The following is a 16,778-nucleotide window of genomic DNA, read 5'->3' as shown; positions in this document are numbered from 1 at the left end:
TAGGCATTTAGAACAGTCTTTGGGACTCTGTGGGAGAGGGTGAAGGTGGAATGATTGGAGAGAATGGAATTGTAGCATGTATATTATCATAAGTGACCAGTCCAGGTTCGACGCATAAATTTTCCTCTGTTCATTTCAAAAAAAAATAAAATAAAACAAATAAAGAGATGAAGATGAGCAACTCTGGGAACCTGACATGCATTAAAACTGAATAATCCCAGTAAGGCTAAGCTTGCATATTTGAAAGCTTGAACCTACAACCTCACTACCTCTTCCCATCCATTGCCTGTAATATGAGTTTATAAATTCTTGACTCCTAACTGCTAGTTGTAACAAGATTTCCTGTTTCATCATTAAGAAAAAGTTAAATCCCAGAAGTCTGAAAAATGGAATAAAGAATACAGATCACCTATTAATGACTGTGCAATGAAAGTTAAATCAAAAACATTAAACCAGAATTTAGACTAGACTTGAATATACAAAGTAAAAATTAACAAACCACTGTGAAACTGTGGTGTGAAATTACTCTCTGATTAGCTGCACCAATGACACCTATTAATATTTGATGCCCATGCACCATGATTCTGATAGTCTTACTACTGAAATAATTTATTCTACGAATTCTTGATATAAACGTTTTAGTAACAACCATAGGGGGTTTGTTAACCATAAACAAGGTTTTCAAGATCATTTTTATTTGAACAAAATTCCAAATTGGGAGAGTGGGAGTCAAATACGCAACGGGAGACTTTACCTTGAGTTCCCAGTGATTGAATTTCCAACCTGGTGAGTAATTATCTCGCAAATCAACTCGAACTCGAATACTGACACTGAGTAACCGCCTTCGATAATCATTGCATTTTGCAATCAGAGCATCTCTGTCTTCTTCAGAAAGCGCATTTGTGATGCCACAGGGAATAACCACCACCTAAAATCCAGCACATCACAAATTTATACAAAGCAGCATCATACAAAAGTAATGAAGTCACAATCACCACCTAGTACTCACAAATCAAAACCTCCCAGTGACTATAAATCTTCACAGAAATCAACTTCTGTGGTCTACACAGAATATCTAGCAACGAGCTGCATATTGTTTGTCCATGATAAATGCATTTTTGTTTCTCATTTAACCTATTATAAATCATTTCAAAAAATAATTTCTAGAAGTTTTATAAAGTAGGTAGAAAATTTTAAAGGGTAGAAAACAGTAACATGAATAATACACAGTTACACAATACTGAAATCTAGACTGTATTCTGTGATGTTTCCGTATTAGCAAAACCTACCTGAATGACATTCCAAAAAGCACACTGTTAAATTTTCTTTACTAAACACGGCTTGAATTTTATACAAGAACTGATGACCAGGAATACTTTCCTTACCTGAACACAGGCTACACGGGGCGGTAACACTAAGCCCATGTTGTCCCCATGAACCATGGTCATTACACCGATAGTTCGAGTTGTCAGGCCCCAGGAATTCTGATAGGCAAACTGCTTCTCTCCTGCTGTCTTTGGATCTTCAAAAACGATTTCAAACATTTTAGAGAAATTCTGTCCTAAATGATGTGATGTTGCTCCCTAAAATAGAGAAACACATCTTTTAACAACCTATTTTGCCTTTGAAAATAACTACTGTAAGACCACACATCTTAGCATGCACTAGATCTGCTTTATCTTCCCTGATTTTTTATGTTAAATGAGTTTTTAAAGCATAACTGATAAAAAAAAAAAAAAGACTAAGATTAGTAAGAAAAAAAAAAATTCTACCAGAATTAATACAGAGGATAAGTATTATACCTCTTCTGCTGTGGGCAGACCCTTTCATAGGAGTAACTTTAATTACAAAGGTTTAAAAAAATATATCCATGCTCTGGTAATTCAGGATACAAGCTTGACTTAACTGACATCAGAGATTCAGGGGGAATGGGACAGATTGGCCTGAAATTATAATACGACCTAGAAGCATGTGATATATTGATTTTTTTTTTTTAAGAGTCTACCTCTCTGATGGCAGAAGAAACTTATCAGATCGGCCCATGGCTATGCTTTCAGTCACCTAGGAATCCTTTGTGGCAGTCTGATACCTGGATAGCTCTTCCACTGGCAGATATAAATGCTTCCACTGTAGTGGTGTAATCTCCTCCCGCAAATTTCTCCTTTTCAGTCTTTCTTCCCTTTACAACAGGAATTGCCAGGAGTTCTTCATATACCTGAGCGTATAAGTCAAGTATCTGCAACACCTGTAACATGTTAAATGCAAAAGTGTTCAAATTTATGCTATATTTAATGGTTATAGATCTATAAAAACTGTACTATTTAAAACTAACTGTGGTGGGGAAAGCACTTCAAACAACAAAAATCTTTTTTCTTGGAAAGGTTAAAGCAGCCAGTGTGACTTCATTAAGAGAGACAAAGCAGAACTCAAAGAAATCGAGCATTTTTCTAAATTAATTTTTATTGGAGTATAACTGCTTTTCAATGTTGCATTAGCTTCTACTGTACAGCAAAGAGAATCAGGTGTACTATTCCCTCTTTTTCCTTTCCATTTAGATCACCACAGAGCACTGAATAAGGTCCCCTGAGATATACGGTACGTTCTCATTAGTTATGTTTTAGAATAATTTTTAATGTACATAAATTTAGGATATAAAAATGAATGCTTATGAAAGATACATAGTAACCTGGGTGAAGACATCCTGAAGAATAATTAATTTCACCCATGATATTATAATAATTTCTTCTATACACTGAAGTCCAAAACTATTTTCATCTGAAAATTTAAAGCAGTACATTTCAATAAGCAGTTCCTTAAGTTCATGCTCAGACAGTAAAGAATCTGCCTGCAATGCAGAAGATCCAGGTTCAGTCGCTGGATCAGGAAGATTCCTCTGGAGAAGGGAATGGCAACCCACTCCAATATTCTAGCCACGAGAATACCAGGGACAGAGGAGCCTGGTGAGCTACAGTCCATGGGGTTGCAAAGAGTCAGACATGACTGAGCAACTGACATTAACACATTTGAATTAACCTGTTTCTAACTTTAAGAGGTGATGTGTAAATTTTAAGGAACAAAACAATTTATACCAGAAAGCTGTCTTATAATGTCACTTCGAGATCAGACCAAATTTCAACTTAGTAATTTATTGAATGATTACTATGCAGAAGGCACTGCATTACTTACAGCTGGGGGAGGGGGGGATTGCACAGTCTGGACAAAGAATCAGAACAGAATTAATACGGAACACAACTTTTATACCTCTTCTGCTGCCTCTTCATATGTAGCAAAGGCACTGTGCCCTTCCTGCCAGAGGAATTCACGAGTACGTAAGAAAGGCTGAGGGTGCTTGAACTCCCAACGCTGGAAGAGGCAAGAACACAGTTTGATCGTTAGAGCTTTCCAATTTTTAGTGACAACTTTATGTGGTAAACAATCAGAAATCCTAATTGTGATCCAAAATATCAATATTTCAAAAATGCTTTCATATTCCCAATCCTTTGAATATAAAAGTAAGGGGGGAAAAATGTGGTTTTTTTGGGTTTTTTTTTTAATGGCTAAGAAGAATGAAGAGCTGTAAGATGGGTGTGCACCTACCACCACGCTGCACCACTGGTTGAGCTTTACGGGCAGGTCTCTGTGGGACTGCACCCACTTCGCATACGCAGGATACATTACTGAAAAGACACAGAGCAGCACGGGCAGTTAGTCATTCCCCTTGAAGGCTGCTACTGTTAAACCAGCAACATAATAGGAACTAAAGCGCTGTATTTGTGAACGGTACTGTAGTTCATAAAACGGATTAGTCAAGGAAAAACCTGACTGTATTTTATGTTCTTCACAATGAGATTTACATTTAATTTGCCAACTTCTCCGTGTTTTGTTTCTAAAGACACTAAATGAAGATCTTACAGTATATACTATGTGCTATATCAAGTTCTTTGCATTCACTACACTGTTCAATCCTCACATTCAACCCATGAAATAAATATCATCTCAATACTGAAAATGTGGAAGCTGAGCTTACAAAAGTTAAATAACCTGCTAAATGCAGCAGCTACCAGACTTTACATTAAATCTATCTGCTGTGTCTACCCAGAGTCTGAAAGCTCTTGCCATGAACTGATAATTTAAGTGAAGACACTTGTCTTATCATAGCCTATTCAGGATTATCTACAATTAGTAAAACAAAAAGAAAACTCTGCCAATCTGCCATGTGAAAAAAAAAAGTTGGTGTTTAATTTTAATAATACATCATTATTAAGAGTATCACTGAAAGTATCAAATAAAGAACAAACAATCCCTAGCTCTAAAGATGGATAACCACTTTGGAAGACACTGACAAGCCCAAAGGCTCGAACTTTCCAAGCAGTATTCCCATTTATTATGTGTAGCTTTAGGAAAATCATTTATCCCATCAGAGAGCTTTTTTCTTTAACCTGCAAAAGGGAGATAACAGTAGCTATCTCTACTTTCCTAACTACACCATTGTGAGACTAATACAAGGTGTAAATGAAATCACTTATCAACCTATAAAAACCCTATATAAATGTAACATGAAAATGACTAATTTCAAGTCAATATGGCATAAAACACTAGTGTTTGCAATTTTATAATCAATTCCAAGAATAAAACTCCATGGGAAGTTCTGAAAAATTATAGCATGAAATTAAAAATGGTAAAAGTGTTTTTTTTTTTTTAAAAACTTTATCTGGATGACAAAGAGCTCCACAAAGCATACTGTCAGAGAACAAAATTCTATGCCACTCAAATCTGCACTCATCTTTATCAACATTCATTAAACTTTGTATCATCAACAGGAATTATAAATATCACAAAATAAAAGGTGAAACTCAACTCTGGAAGCTGTCTCTAATGTTCAATGAGCTTTTCTCCTGTGTTCCAAGGCCCAACCTCACCTGTTTCACTGGTAGGACGAATGGCAATTGGTTCTGCCAACTCTGTTTTGCCAGATCTTGTCACCCAAGCAACCTAGCAACACAAAATCATTTTTCATACATTTTTTAAACAGCACTTTAGAGAAAGAACACAGATGTAGACAAATTTCTATTTCAAGTTTTGCTGTATCAATTAAGCAAGTTAAAATAATCACTACTGTTCACTGTGAGAAAAGATATTTACCGTCTTTATAATTTATTATATTTTATAATATAAAATCATAATATTTTATAATTTATAAATTATAATTTATACTATATTTATAATTTTTACTGAAAGGCAAAAGCTGGTTAATTAATTAACAAAAAGAATCATGATTTACACTGATGAAAGAAATATAATTTTTTAATGGCTTTACATTTCTCTAAGTTGACTGCTGTAACCTGTCTTTTAAATTACTATTCAAGTGTGAACTGAAAATATACTTCTGACTTTATAAGAGAAAACTATAAAAATAGATAAAGCGGGCTCATTTACCTCAGGGGCAAAGTCAGCAATATGAGTCTTCTCTTTCTCTAATGCACCTTGAGACACAAACATGGGGAAATAGCAGTTTTCAACACCGAGTTTCTTGATCTCAGCATCAAAAAAGTCCTTGATGGATTCCCAAATGGAATATGCCCAGGGACGAAGGATATAGCAGCCACTTACATCATAGTATTCAATCATTTCTGACTTTGTGATGACCTTTTTAAAAGAAAAATACATTCTGTGAAGCCTAAATTGAACCAAAATTACAGTTTAAGTGCCAAGAGTATGACAGTCAAGCTTCAAGTCTGGAGGCTTTCCCTGCTAGTGAATCCTCTTAACGTGCATGTAAGATGGATCTTTCTAGATCCTTCTAAGAAACACGGGTGCTCTAAATTCGTAAGGCTTGAATTCTCACCTTGCTTCTGCTGTTTTACCGTTTTGTTACTTTGGACTAATACTTTCACCTCAGCAAAAAACAAAACAAAAATAAAATAATGACTATCTCATAGATCTATTTCTCGGTTCAATACTTTCTGTGAGCATGCTTTGAAAACTGACATGTTACATGACTACTATGGATTACTAAAGGCATTATACATTATTACTCTGTATCTGGATTTTAGAATTTAAATGTAAGTAGCCGCTGAGGAATTTAAAAGAAATCAACTGAGCCCATACTCACTTGAGAATACCAATCTGCAAGACTGTCTTCTTTTCTGGCCTCAAGACCCAACCTGTAGATATAAAAAATAAATCTCTTCATCCAGCAACTGCTTTGAGGCTGAGTAGAAATAAACCCCGAAACTTCAAAATGGCTTGTTTTTCTTCAGTATGAGTTATTTCTATGTTTGTATCTCTTCTGTATTCATCCCTAAATTTTTATTCTAGAAAATAGTTCAGTCATTTCTTAAAGGGTAGTGTGATACTGTCCACAAAAATTAGGAAAGCTAAGCCTAACAAAAAGCTATGATTTTAATGCAGACGTTCCTTTTACAAAGTTCTTTACAAGTTACCTTTTAAGTTCTTTATAAATTACTACTAATTTGTAGTAAAGACAGAACTTATTCTCACTAAAAAATAAAAAGAAGTTTTTGCCAATCTCAATCCAGATCAATTAGAATAACATCAGTGTCTCACTGTAAGTAACCTGTAAATAGTAAAAAAAACAATGGCTATATGTATATACATATGTCAATACATAAATGTGTATATGTGTGTGTATATATCCTTACATGTTCTATAAGTTTTTCTTTTAAATTCAGTCAATAAAAGTCACAGAGATAGATTCTTCCAAAATAAATTAGGTCTACAATAAAAAACTATCCTAGGCAATAATCTTTTTATTGAAACACTGACAATTATTCAGCAAACTGCAGTCTTAAAATTCACACAGAAAGTCTACCCAATAGTTATGTCTTATAAAAGGTCCATCTTTTTAGAGTTTATTGGCTTACTGGCTTAAAAGCTGAATGTATTTACCTCTGAATTCTCCATTTTTCACTTTGACACATCTCAGCAAATTGTCTACATGAAGTCTGGCCCTTTCACAAGCAGTCAGAAGGTAAAGGTAAAATGTTCTGTTCTCGTCTCTACTATTCTATAATTCTGATCACCCAGTTGTTGCGCAAGAAAAGTCACAGTTGTATTCTCTTGTTTAAGGAGACCTTTTGTGTATGCCATGAGAGACGAGAGGCAGGATTTGAAATTCAGCTAAAAAAATCTTAACACTGAAGTATCTCTAAGTAGTAGCTGCTAACATCAGCTTAGTTCAGGTTTAGCTTCGAGAAAACCTCACATAGAGTTCACTCTAATTTTGGGATGGGGATAATGGAGGAATCTTATTGTTCACATGGATTGGAAATATCGAAACACTGTCTATTCCACAGTGGGTGTCATCTTTAAACCAGGTTTGTTTCATATTTAACCAACCATTTTAAAAACCTATTTCAAATGAAGTTCTCATTTAGTCCTCACGAAAGATTTTCATTTGAAAAATCTGCTAAAATACAAAACAATATGTATAGTTAGGTTAACAGTTGGGTTAAAGGGAGGAAAAGGATAAAAAAGTAACATTTTTGCTGTTCAGTCGCTAAGTTGTGGATAGCCAACTCTGCAATTCCAAAGATCACATTATACCAGGCTTTCCTGTCCTCCACTGTCTCCCGGAGCTTGCTCAAACTCATATTCATTGAGTCAGTGACGTTACCCAACTATCTCATCTGTCGCCCCCTTCTCCTTTTGCCTTCAATCTTTCCCAGCATCAGGGTCTTTTCCCAAAATACATACATATATGTGTATTTGTTTTTACTTGTGTAAGCAAATGAAAATCTCCTGATGGATAGAGAAGAAACTAGTAACAGTGTTTGGTGGTAGGAGGAACTGGGAAAATGGGAAACAAGCATAGGAGTGAGACTTCACTGAAGTTTTTATATTCTAAGATTCTTGAACCAAGCAAGTGAATGTGTTACCATTTAAATATACAGAAAATGAACAGAAGCTATTTGCTGACATTATACATTTAGCATTCTCCAATTTAATGTGAGAGTCAAACCAACCAAAAAGAAGTTTTTTTTCAATAAGTAAGAGTTGAATTTATCTAAAGCTTTGCTTCACTTCAACTGAAGTTTCCGTTTTATTACCTGGTCTGCTTCTTAGGCCCCTGTCCTTCCCCTGCTCCATTTGGTGACAGCGCACTTTCTTGGTTTTTAGACGAGTCTTTCTTTTGGCTGTCATTTTGCTTCGGAGGCTTATTCTGCTTTTCAGATTTATTTTCTTTTTCTTTCTTTTTCTTATCTTTCTCCTCAGCCCCAGTGGCCGAGACAGGCTTATAGTCTACTCCTGTCAGAGACTTGTACTGTGCTTTCAGCTGAAGGAGTTCTTGTACGGCTCTATCTATTTGATCCTTTAACAGAAGAGGAAAAAGAGAAGAGAGCATTTAATTCCAATCGCTATCTAAGCACCGATGTCCAATGCTTTACAAGCAGATCTGAAAACACAAAGGCAGAGGGGTATGGGCTAGCAGTGGAGGATGTTAAATATACTAACTACTGAAATGAATAAACAAACATGATAAGTAGGGACAGAACTGGAAAAGTTACTAAAAAATTATACTATAATTGCTCTTTTTAAAGAATAGTTGCTACTCACATGCAGCTACTTAAATTTAAAGTAAAGTAAATAAAACTTAAAATTCAGTTCCTCAGTCACAACAGCCCCATTTCAACTGCTCAACAGTTCCAGAGGCTAGTGACTATGGCACTGAACAGAACTGTTAGAGGACATTTCTATCATCTCAGAAAGTTCTACTAGAAAGCACTAGATATAACATGTATTCTGCCATTTAATAAGAGTCTCTAAATGACATGAGTTGAACATTTCACAATTATAAAAATGACAGTAATCAAGTTTCTATATTACTGGTTTAACTTCAAAACATGTAACGACTGTTTTCCACTGATGTGAATTTGTACCAAAAAATCTTCCTCCTGTAGTATAATACAACAAGCACAAACTACACCAAAAGTTCCAAGTAAAAGTTGCCATCTGAGACTGACAGAGCTTTAGAAGCATGAGTCACACAAAGAGTACGTATCCAGGGTCTCCACTATGCCAGGCACTGACAGGTGCAGGTCTCTAGTCTTACAGCCAAGATAGACAATAATTAAAAGATACTGTGTTTAAGTTGTGGATGTGACGGGTGATGAAAGTAAAGTCTAATGTTGTAAAGAGCAATATTGCATAGGAACCTGGAATGTTAGGTCCATGAACCAAGGTAAATTGGAAGTGGTCAAACAGGAGATGGCAAGAGTGAACATTGACATTTTAGGAATCAGTGAAATAAAATGGACTGGAATGGGTGAATTAACTCTAATGACCATTATATCTACGACTGTGGGCCAGAATCCCTTAGAAGAAATGCAGTAACCATCATAATCAACAAACGAGTCCAAAATACAGTACTTGGATGCAATCTCAAAAACGACAGAAGGATCTCTGTTCATTTCACAGGCAAACCATTCCATATCACAGTAATCCAAGTCAATGCCCTGTAATGCTGAATCCAAGTCGACTAGTAATGCTGAAGAAGCTGAGACTGAACAGTTCTATGAAGACCTACAAGACCTTCTAGAACTAACACCCAAAAAAGATGTCCTCTTCATCTTCTGGACTGGAATGCAAAAGTAGGAAGTCAAGAGCTACCTGAAATAACAGGTAAATTTGGCCTTGGAACAAAACCAAGCAGGTCAAGGGCTAAGAGTTTTGCCAAGAGAAGGCGCTGGTCAGACCAAACACCCTCTCCCAACAACACAAGAGAAGACTCCACACATGGACATCACCAGATGGTCAATACTGAAATTAGACTGATTACACTCTGTGCAGCCAAAGATGGAAAGACTTTATACAGTCAGCAAAAACAAGACCAGGAGCTGACTGTGGCTCAGATCATGAACTCCTTATTGCCAAATTCAGACTTAAGTTGAAGAAAGTGGGGAAAACCACTAGACTATTCAGGTATGACCTAAATCAAACTATACAGTGGAAGTGACAGATAGATTCAAGAGATTAGATCTGATAGAGTGCCTGAAGACTATGGACAGAGGTTCATGACATTGTACAGGAGGTAGTGATCAAGACCATCCCCAAGAAAAAGAAATGCAAAAAGGCAAAATGGTAGTCTAAGGAGACCTTACAAAGAGCTGAGAAAAGAAGAGAAGCTAAAGACAAAGGAGAAAAGGAAAGATATACCCATTTGAATGCAGAGTTCCAAAGAAGAGCAAGGAGAGATAAGAAAGCCTTCCTCAGCAATCAATGCAGAGAAAAAGAGGAAAACAATAGAATGGGAAAGACTAGAGATCTCAAGAAAATTAGAGACACCATCGGACCATTTCCTGCAAAGATGGGCACAATAAAGGACAGAAATGGAATGGACCTAACAGAAGCAGAAGGTATTAAGAAGACGTGGCAAGAATACACAGAAGAACTATACAAAAAAGATCTTCATGACCCAGATAACCAAGATGGTGTGATCACTAACCTAGAGCCAGACATCCGGGAATGCGAAGTCAAGTGGGCCCTAGGAAGCATCACTATGAACAAAGCTAGTGGAGGTGACGGAATTCCAACTGAGCTATTTCTAATCCTGAAAGATGATGCTGTGAGAGTGCAACACTCAATATGCCAGCAAATCTGGAAAACAGCAGTGGCCACAGGACTGGAAAAGGTCAGTTTTCATTCCAATCCCAAAGAAAGGCAATGCCAAAGAATGCTCAAACTACCGCACAATTGCACTCATCTCACACGCTAGTAAAGTCATGCTGAAAATTCTCCAAGCCAGGCTTCAACAGTATGTGAACCGTGAACTTCCAGATGTTCAAGCTGGATTTAGAAAAGGCAGAGGAACCAGAGATCAAATTGCCAACATCCGTTGGATCATCAAAAAAGCGAGAGAGTTCCAGAAAAACATCTACTTTTGCTTTATTGACTCGACCAAAGCCTTTGACTGTGTGGATCACAACAAACTGCGGAAAATTCTTAAACAGATGGGAATAACAAACCACCTGACCTGCCTCCTGAGAAATCTGTATGCAGAAGAAGCAACACTTAGAACTGGACATGGAACAACAGACTGGTTCCAAATTGGGAAAGGAGCACGCCAAGGCTGTATATTGTCACCCTGCTTATTTAACTTATATGCAGAGTACATCAAGAGAAACATTGGGCTGGAGGAAGCATAAGCTGAAATCAAGACTGCTGGGAGAAATATCAATAACCTCAGATATGCAGATGACACCACCCTTATGGCAGAAAGTGAAGAAGAATTAGAGCCTCTTGATGAAAATGAAAGAGGAGAGGGGGAAAAGTTGGCTTAAAGCTCAACATTCAGAAAACTATGATCGTGGTATCCAGTCCCATCATTTCATGGCAAATGAGATGCGGAAATAGTGGAAACAGTGGCAAACTTTATTTTTGCAGGCTCCAAAATCACTGCAAACAGTGACTGCAGTCATGAAATTAAAAGGTATTTGCTCCTTGAAATAAAAGCGATGACCAACCTAGAAATCATTTTAAAAAGCAGACACATTATTTTGCCAACAAAAGTCCATCTAGTCAAGGCTATGGTTTTTCCAGTAGTCATGTATGGATGTGAGAGTTGGACTATAAAGAAACCTGAGTGCTGAAGAATGGATGCTTTTGAACTGTGGTGTTGGAGAAGACTCTTGAGAGTCCCTTGGACTGCAAGGAGATCCAACCAGTCTATCCTAAAGAAGATCAGTCCTGGGTGTTCACTGGAAGGACTGATGTTGAAGCTGAAACTCCAATACTTTGGCCACCTGATGCGAAGAGCTGACTCACTGGACAAGATCCTGATGCTGGGAAAGACTGAAGGCAGGAGAAGAAGGGGATGGCATAAGATGAGATGGTTGGATGGCATCACCGACTCAATAGATATGAGTTTGGGTAAACTCCGGGAGTTAAGTGATAGACAGGGAAGCCTTGCGTGCTGTAGTCCATCGGGTCGCAAAGAGTCAGACACGACTGATAGACTGAACTGAAGTGTTATGTCAGAGAACAGCAGAGCTCCATGAGCATGTCCAGTCAACCCTAGCTGGTGGGAAAAGGACCAACAAACAATTCTCTAAAAGGCAAGATGAAAGAGTTGAGAACTGACATTAACAGTAGAGGTTAACCAGATCTGATGGGCAGAAAGTGTTCCAGACTGAAATGCAAAAAACAAAAACACACAAACGTTAATACCACACCAACCTTAGAAGCTTTTTCAGCTTTAAGTTTTCGAACTACTTCTCCTTGAGAAGCTACTTTGTCAAAAAGTAGTTTGGCTTCAGGTGTTTCTGGACCACTAGACTCAGAGCTTCTGGGTGGACTTGAATCTGAACTTTGAGATGATGGGGGCTGACCAGGAACGTACTCCTTCCCGGTTTTTTCTTTATACTGAGATTTTAGGGACAGTAAGCATTCTACAGCTTCATTTACTTTAGCCTGTGAGAAAAGAGGAAAAAAAAGATAAATATGTAATGCTTTCTGAAATTTCTGAAAACTTCAATTAGTATTAAAAATCATTAATTACTGCCAAAATATCCCTGCAAATAATCATCAAGAAGAAACCCAAGCACAAAGGAGTCAAATTATAAGCCTAAAATAACACATCAAAACTAAATTTAAAAATATAAGTATCATAAATCTATATATAAATCATAAAAATAAGCATAAATGTACATACACATATAATACTGTAACTTTCTACTTCATATATGTAAACAGACAAAGTATAGAACATCTGACCAAATTGTCAGTTTCCAAGTCTGTAAATAGTGGAGTCAGAATTCACAAAATCAGAATTTGCCAGTACAAATTCTTATTTTCTTCAGCCCTTATTAAACAGACACTAAATATACCATTAGAAAAAACCCACAGTATGAGCTCACCTACAGAATATCTACATCACTCTTAAAAATTTACAATGAAATGAGAGTTTATGTTGAGGTTTTAGATATTCACTTTATATATATCAGCCTCTGATACGTCAACATAATTATGATGAAAAAGAATGAAACAGCCCAAATAAAGACCCTTGTGACTTCAGCAAAGGTCATCAACGCAGGCCAAGCTGGATAGAGACACCATCTAACCACAGACTATACTACATACTTATACTATATACTCTACCACTGGAGAGTCGAAGCATCAATCTAACCAGAGAAAAAGTGCCTCCCAGTTAGCTTATGCAAGTTTTACTGCTACATTGTAACAATGCTCCAAACAGCTAAGAAGAACCCAAGAGAAACAGAATGCTAAGATGGGGTCAAAGAGAAGCAGAAGGAACCCATATATCTTCAAAGAATTTGCATCAACAAAATAGCAAATGACATTTCCTTGTCCAGCTGTTTATGATACAATTTTGCTGCCTGTTAGAGTGCTGCACCAGGCATCACAGAGAAAGGTAAAAGGAGAAACTGCAAAGAACAGGTTATCTGATTTGTATTTCTGACCTGTCTTTTATTTGTACTGTCCTTAGAACTGAAAGTGTTTTCAAAGCAAAATTTATCCTAAGAAAAAAGAGTTAATGAGACACACAAGAATCAAGAAAAAAAAAAGAATCTTCCATCAGCTAAATGAAAGAATATAGAGAAAAAGTTAAGGGACTTCCCTGCAACCATTTCTACAAAAAGACACATATTTGAAAGAAGTTCCATTTTACACTATATGCAAGTGTTGACTACAGTTTGAAGTCAGATGGCACGCATTTCACAAAGGGAAAAAACCCTTGTGTGGCAAACAAGAAAATTAGTATGGGCAAAACACTTCATTATTGAATTAAATATTCTATAAGAGCAAAATTATATATACCTAGATCCTCTCCAATTGGGAAATGGAACATTCTAGATATCTAAATAATCTATTCAGGTTATTTTTCAAAACGGTGAAATTATACTACTTGTATGCAGTCTTTTCTGATGATTTAGAAGGTAACCAACGATTCTTGAGAGAAGTAGAATTAGATGCATAAAACATAAGTCACCATCATTTTATGGCCTATTTACTCTGTGTCAGATACGATGCTAAGCGCTTTTCATGGACCATCTTAGTTAATTCTCTAAACAATCCTTATCCATTTTATTAAAAAAAAAGCTTAGAAAGATTAGGGACTGTACCCAAAGTTACACAAAAAGTGGTAGATCGAGAATTTTAATCTAGAGTTTATTCTAGACACAGGGATCACCACACTCCAGAATTTAATGCCTGATGATCTGAGGTAGAACTGATGTAATGAAGTGCACAATAAATGAAATGTGCTTGAATCATCCTGAAACCATCCCCCCATCCCCTAGTCCAAGGAAAAATTTTCTTCCATGAAACCAGTCCCTGGTGCCAAAAAGGTTGGGGACCGCTGTTCTAGAGTCTTGATCTTAAGCACTATAGTATTTATCACTTACAGAAAATATGAGACAGTGATCTAAATTTAAAAGGTAATTTTAATCCTGCTAACATGTCACAAAAACTGCTTTTTTAAAAGAGATCTGTGTTAGTTACTTGAATATGTCTCACAGAATGAGAAAAAAATAATTTAGTATTTTAGTTTTCTGCATTAAAAGACATTTGCAAAGCAAAATTGTATGATACTATTCAGTACACGACTACACAACAGCAGAATGTAATAAGCACTTGTTAATAGATTTTAAGTCTTTTTTTTTTTTAAATGCATTCAGAATTTTATTTTATTTTTTTTTTTATTTCTAAAAAAGAATTTTATTAAAAAAGCACAAATGCAAAGAAATGAACAGAGGAAAATTTATGCGTCGAACCTGGACTGGTCACTTATGATAATATACATGCTACAATTCCGTTCTCTCCAATCATTCCACCTTCACCCTCTCCCACAGAGTCCCAAAGACTGTTCTAAATGCCTATGTCTCTTTTGCAGTCTCTTATACAGGGTTCAGGTTACCATTTTTCTAAATTCCATATATATGCGTTAATATACGGTATTGATGTTCTTCTTTCTGGCTTACTTCACTCTGTATAATTGGCTCCAATTTCATCCACCTCATTAAAACTGATTCAAATGCATTCTTTTTGATGGCTGAGAAATACTCCATTGTGTATATGTACCAAAGCTTTCTTATCCATTCGTCTGCAGACGGACATCTAGGTTGCTTCCATGTCCTGGCTATTATAAACAGTGCTGCAATGAACATTGGAGTACATGTGTCTCTTTCAATTCTGGTTTCCTCGGTGTGTATGCCCAGGAGTGCGATCGCTGGATCATATGGCAGTTCTATTTCCAGTTTTCTGAGGAATCTCCACACTGTTCTCCATAGTGGCTGTACTAGTTTGTATTCCCACCAACAGTGTAAGAGGGTTCCCTTCTCTCCACACCCTCTCCAGCACTTATTGCATGTAGACTTTTGGATAGCAGCCATTCTGACTGGTGTGAAATGGTATCTCATTGTGGTTTTGATTTGCATTTCTCTGATGATGAGGGATGTTGAGCATTTTTTCACGTGTTTATTAGCCATCTTTATGTCTTCTTTGGAGAAATGTCTGTTTAGTTCTTTGGCCCATTTTTTGATTGGGTCACTTAGTTTTCTGGAATTAAGCTGCAGGAGCTGCTTGTATAATTTGGAGATTAATCCTTTATCAGTTGCTTCATTTGCTATTATTGTCTCCCATTCTGAAGGTTGTCTTCTCACCTTGCTTAGAGTTTCCTTTGCTGTGCAGAAGCTTTTGATTTTGATTAGGTCCCATTTGTTTATTTTTGCTTTTATTTCCAATATTCTGGGAGGTGGGTCTTGGAGGATCCTGCTGTGATTTATGTCGGAGAGTGTTTTGCCTACGTTCTCCTCTAGGAGTTTTATAGTTTCTGGTCTTACATTTAGATCTTTAATCCATTTTAGATTTTAAGTCTTTAATGGACAAAGACTGTTCTAAACTTACTGTGCCAACACAGATAAAAAAAGTTTTCAATAAATAATTGCTGATGTGAATAAATGAGAACGAAAACAGCCTACTGAAAAACCTTCAGTAAAGGTTTAAGATGGGAATTTGAGGAAGTAAAAACAACCCTGAGAGTATGATATTAAAGAACGACTGAAAATGGACAAAGTGGATGAGAACACAGCTGGCTGGAACACATGAGAAGTACACAAACTATTTTGCAGCAGCCACTAGCCTCTAACTGGAAGAAACTTGGAATATAGGCTTCACAAATTTCACGAAGTTACTTTTATGTTCACATTCACTGCAGAAAGCAGTTTCTCATTAGCTACTAAAACCAACAAATAAAAAAAACGAGTATTATTTGAATATTATTGGACAAGGTTGTTGTGAGGATTAAATGCAAAAACAGCATCAGTGCAGAGTGCGCCTTGCCAGATGGAGTCTATACAACATTGCCATTCCCAGTAATTAAGTTGGTTCTCTAGGAAAAAGAGCAATTTACTACTTTCAGCATTTAGAGAAAAAAAAAAAAAAATATATATATATATATATATATATATGGGCTTCCCAGGTGGCTCAGAGGTTAATGTGTCTGCCTCCAATGCGGGAGACCCGGGTTCGATCCCTGGGTCGGGAAGATCCCCTGGAGAAGGAAACGGTAACCCACTCCAGTATTCTTGCCTGGAGAATCCCATGGACAGAGAAACCTGGTTAGGCTACAGTCCACGGGGTCGCAAAGAGTCGGACACGACTGAGCGACGGAACGGAACATTTTGAAACAGATATGGTACACTGTAGGCATTCAATAAATGCAAACTACAGTGAAGTAAAATGCAGTACCACACTTAACATTATCAAAAAATATGTAGTCAAAGTACCTCCCCAATTTC

At 36.6% G+C, this 16,778-nt stretch overlaps 1 protein-coding gene across 1 annotated transcript in view; it reads right to left on the bottom strand.

Annotated features, from left to right (window-relative positions):
• The window catches only part of EPRS1 (glutamyl-prolyl-tRNA synthetase 1), a 63,319-nt gene that overhangs the window by 9,947 nt on the left and 36,594 nt on the right, over positions 1-16,778 (bottom strand). The window contains exons 19-28 of the mRNA XM_055419881.2: positions 12,196-12,429; positions 8,070-8,332; positions 6,113-6,164; positions 5,437-5,646; positions 4,920-4,992; positions 3,598-3,677; positions 3,262-3,363; positions 2,090-2,245; positions 1,386-1,583; positions 755-928 (exon numbers count right to left, since the gene is read on the bottom strand). Coding sequence (XP_055275856.2) covers positions 755-928; positions 1,386-1,583; positions 2,090-2,245; positions 3,262-3,363; positions 3,598-3,677; positions 4,920-4,992; positions 5,437-5,646; positions 6,113-6,164; positions 8,070-8,332; positions 12,196-12,429 — 1,542 coding nt within the window. The remainder of the gene's footprint in view (positions 1-754; positions 929-1,385; positions 1,584-2,089; positions 2,246-3,261; positions 3,364-3,597; positions 3,678-4,919; positions 4,993-5,436; positions 5,647-6,112; positions 6,165-8,069; positions 8,333-12,195; positions 12,430-16,778) is intronic.

This window comes from Moschus berezovskii, chromosome 17, assembly GCF_049115385.1.
Source record: "Moschus berezovskii isolate FMDL1 chromosome 17, NW_MosBer_1.0, whole genome shotgun sequence".
Lineage (NCBI taxonomy): Eukaryota > Metazoa > Chordata > Mammalia > Artiodactyla > Moschidae > Moschus > Moschus berezovskii.
This window is presented reverse-complemented; position numbering and strand designations above follow the sequence as displayed.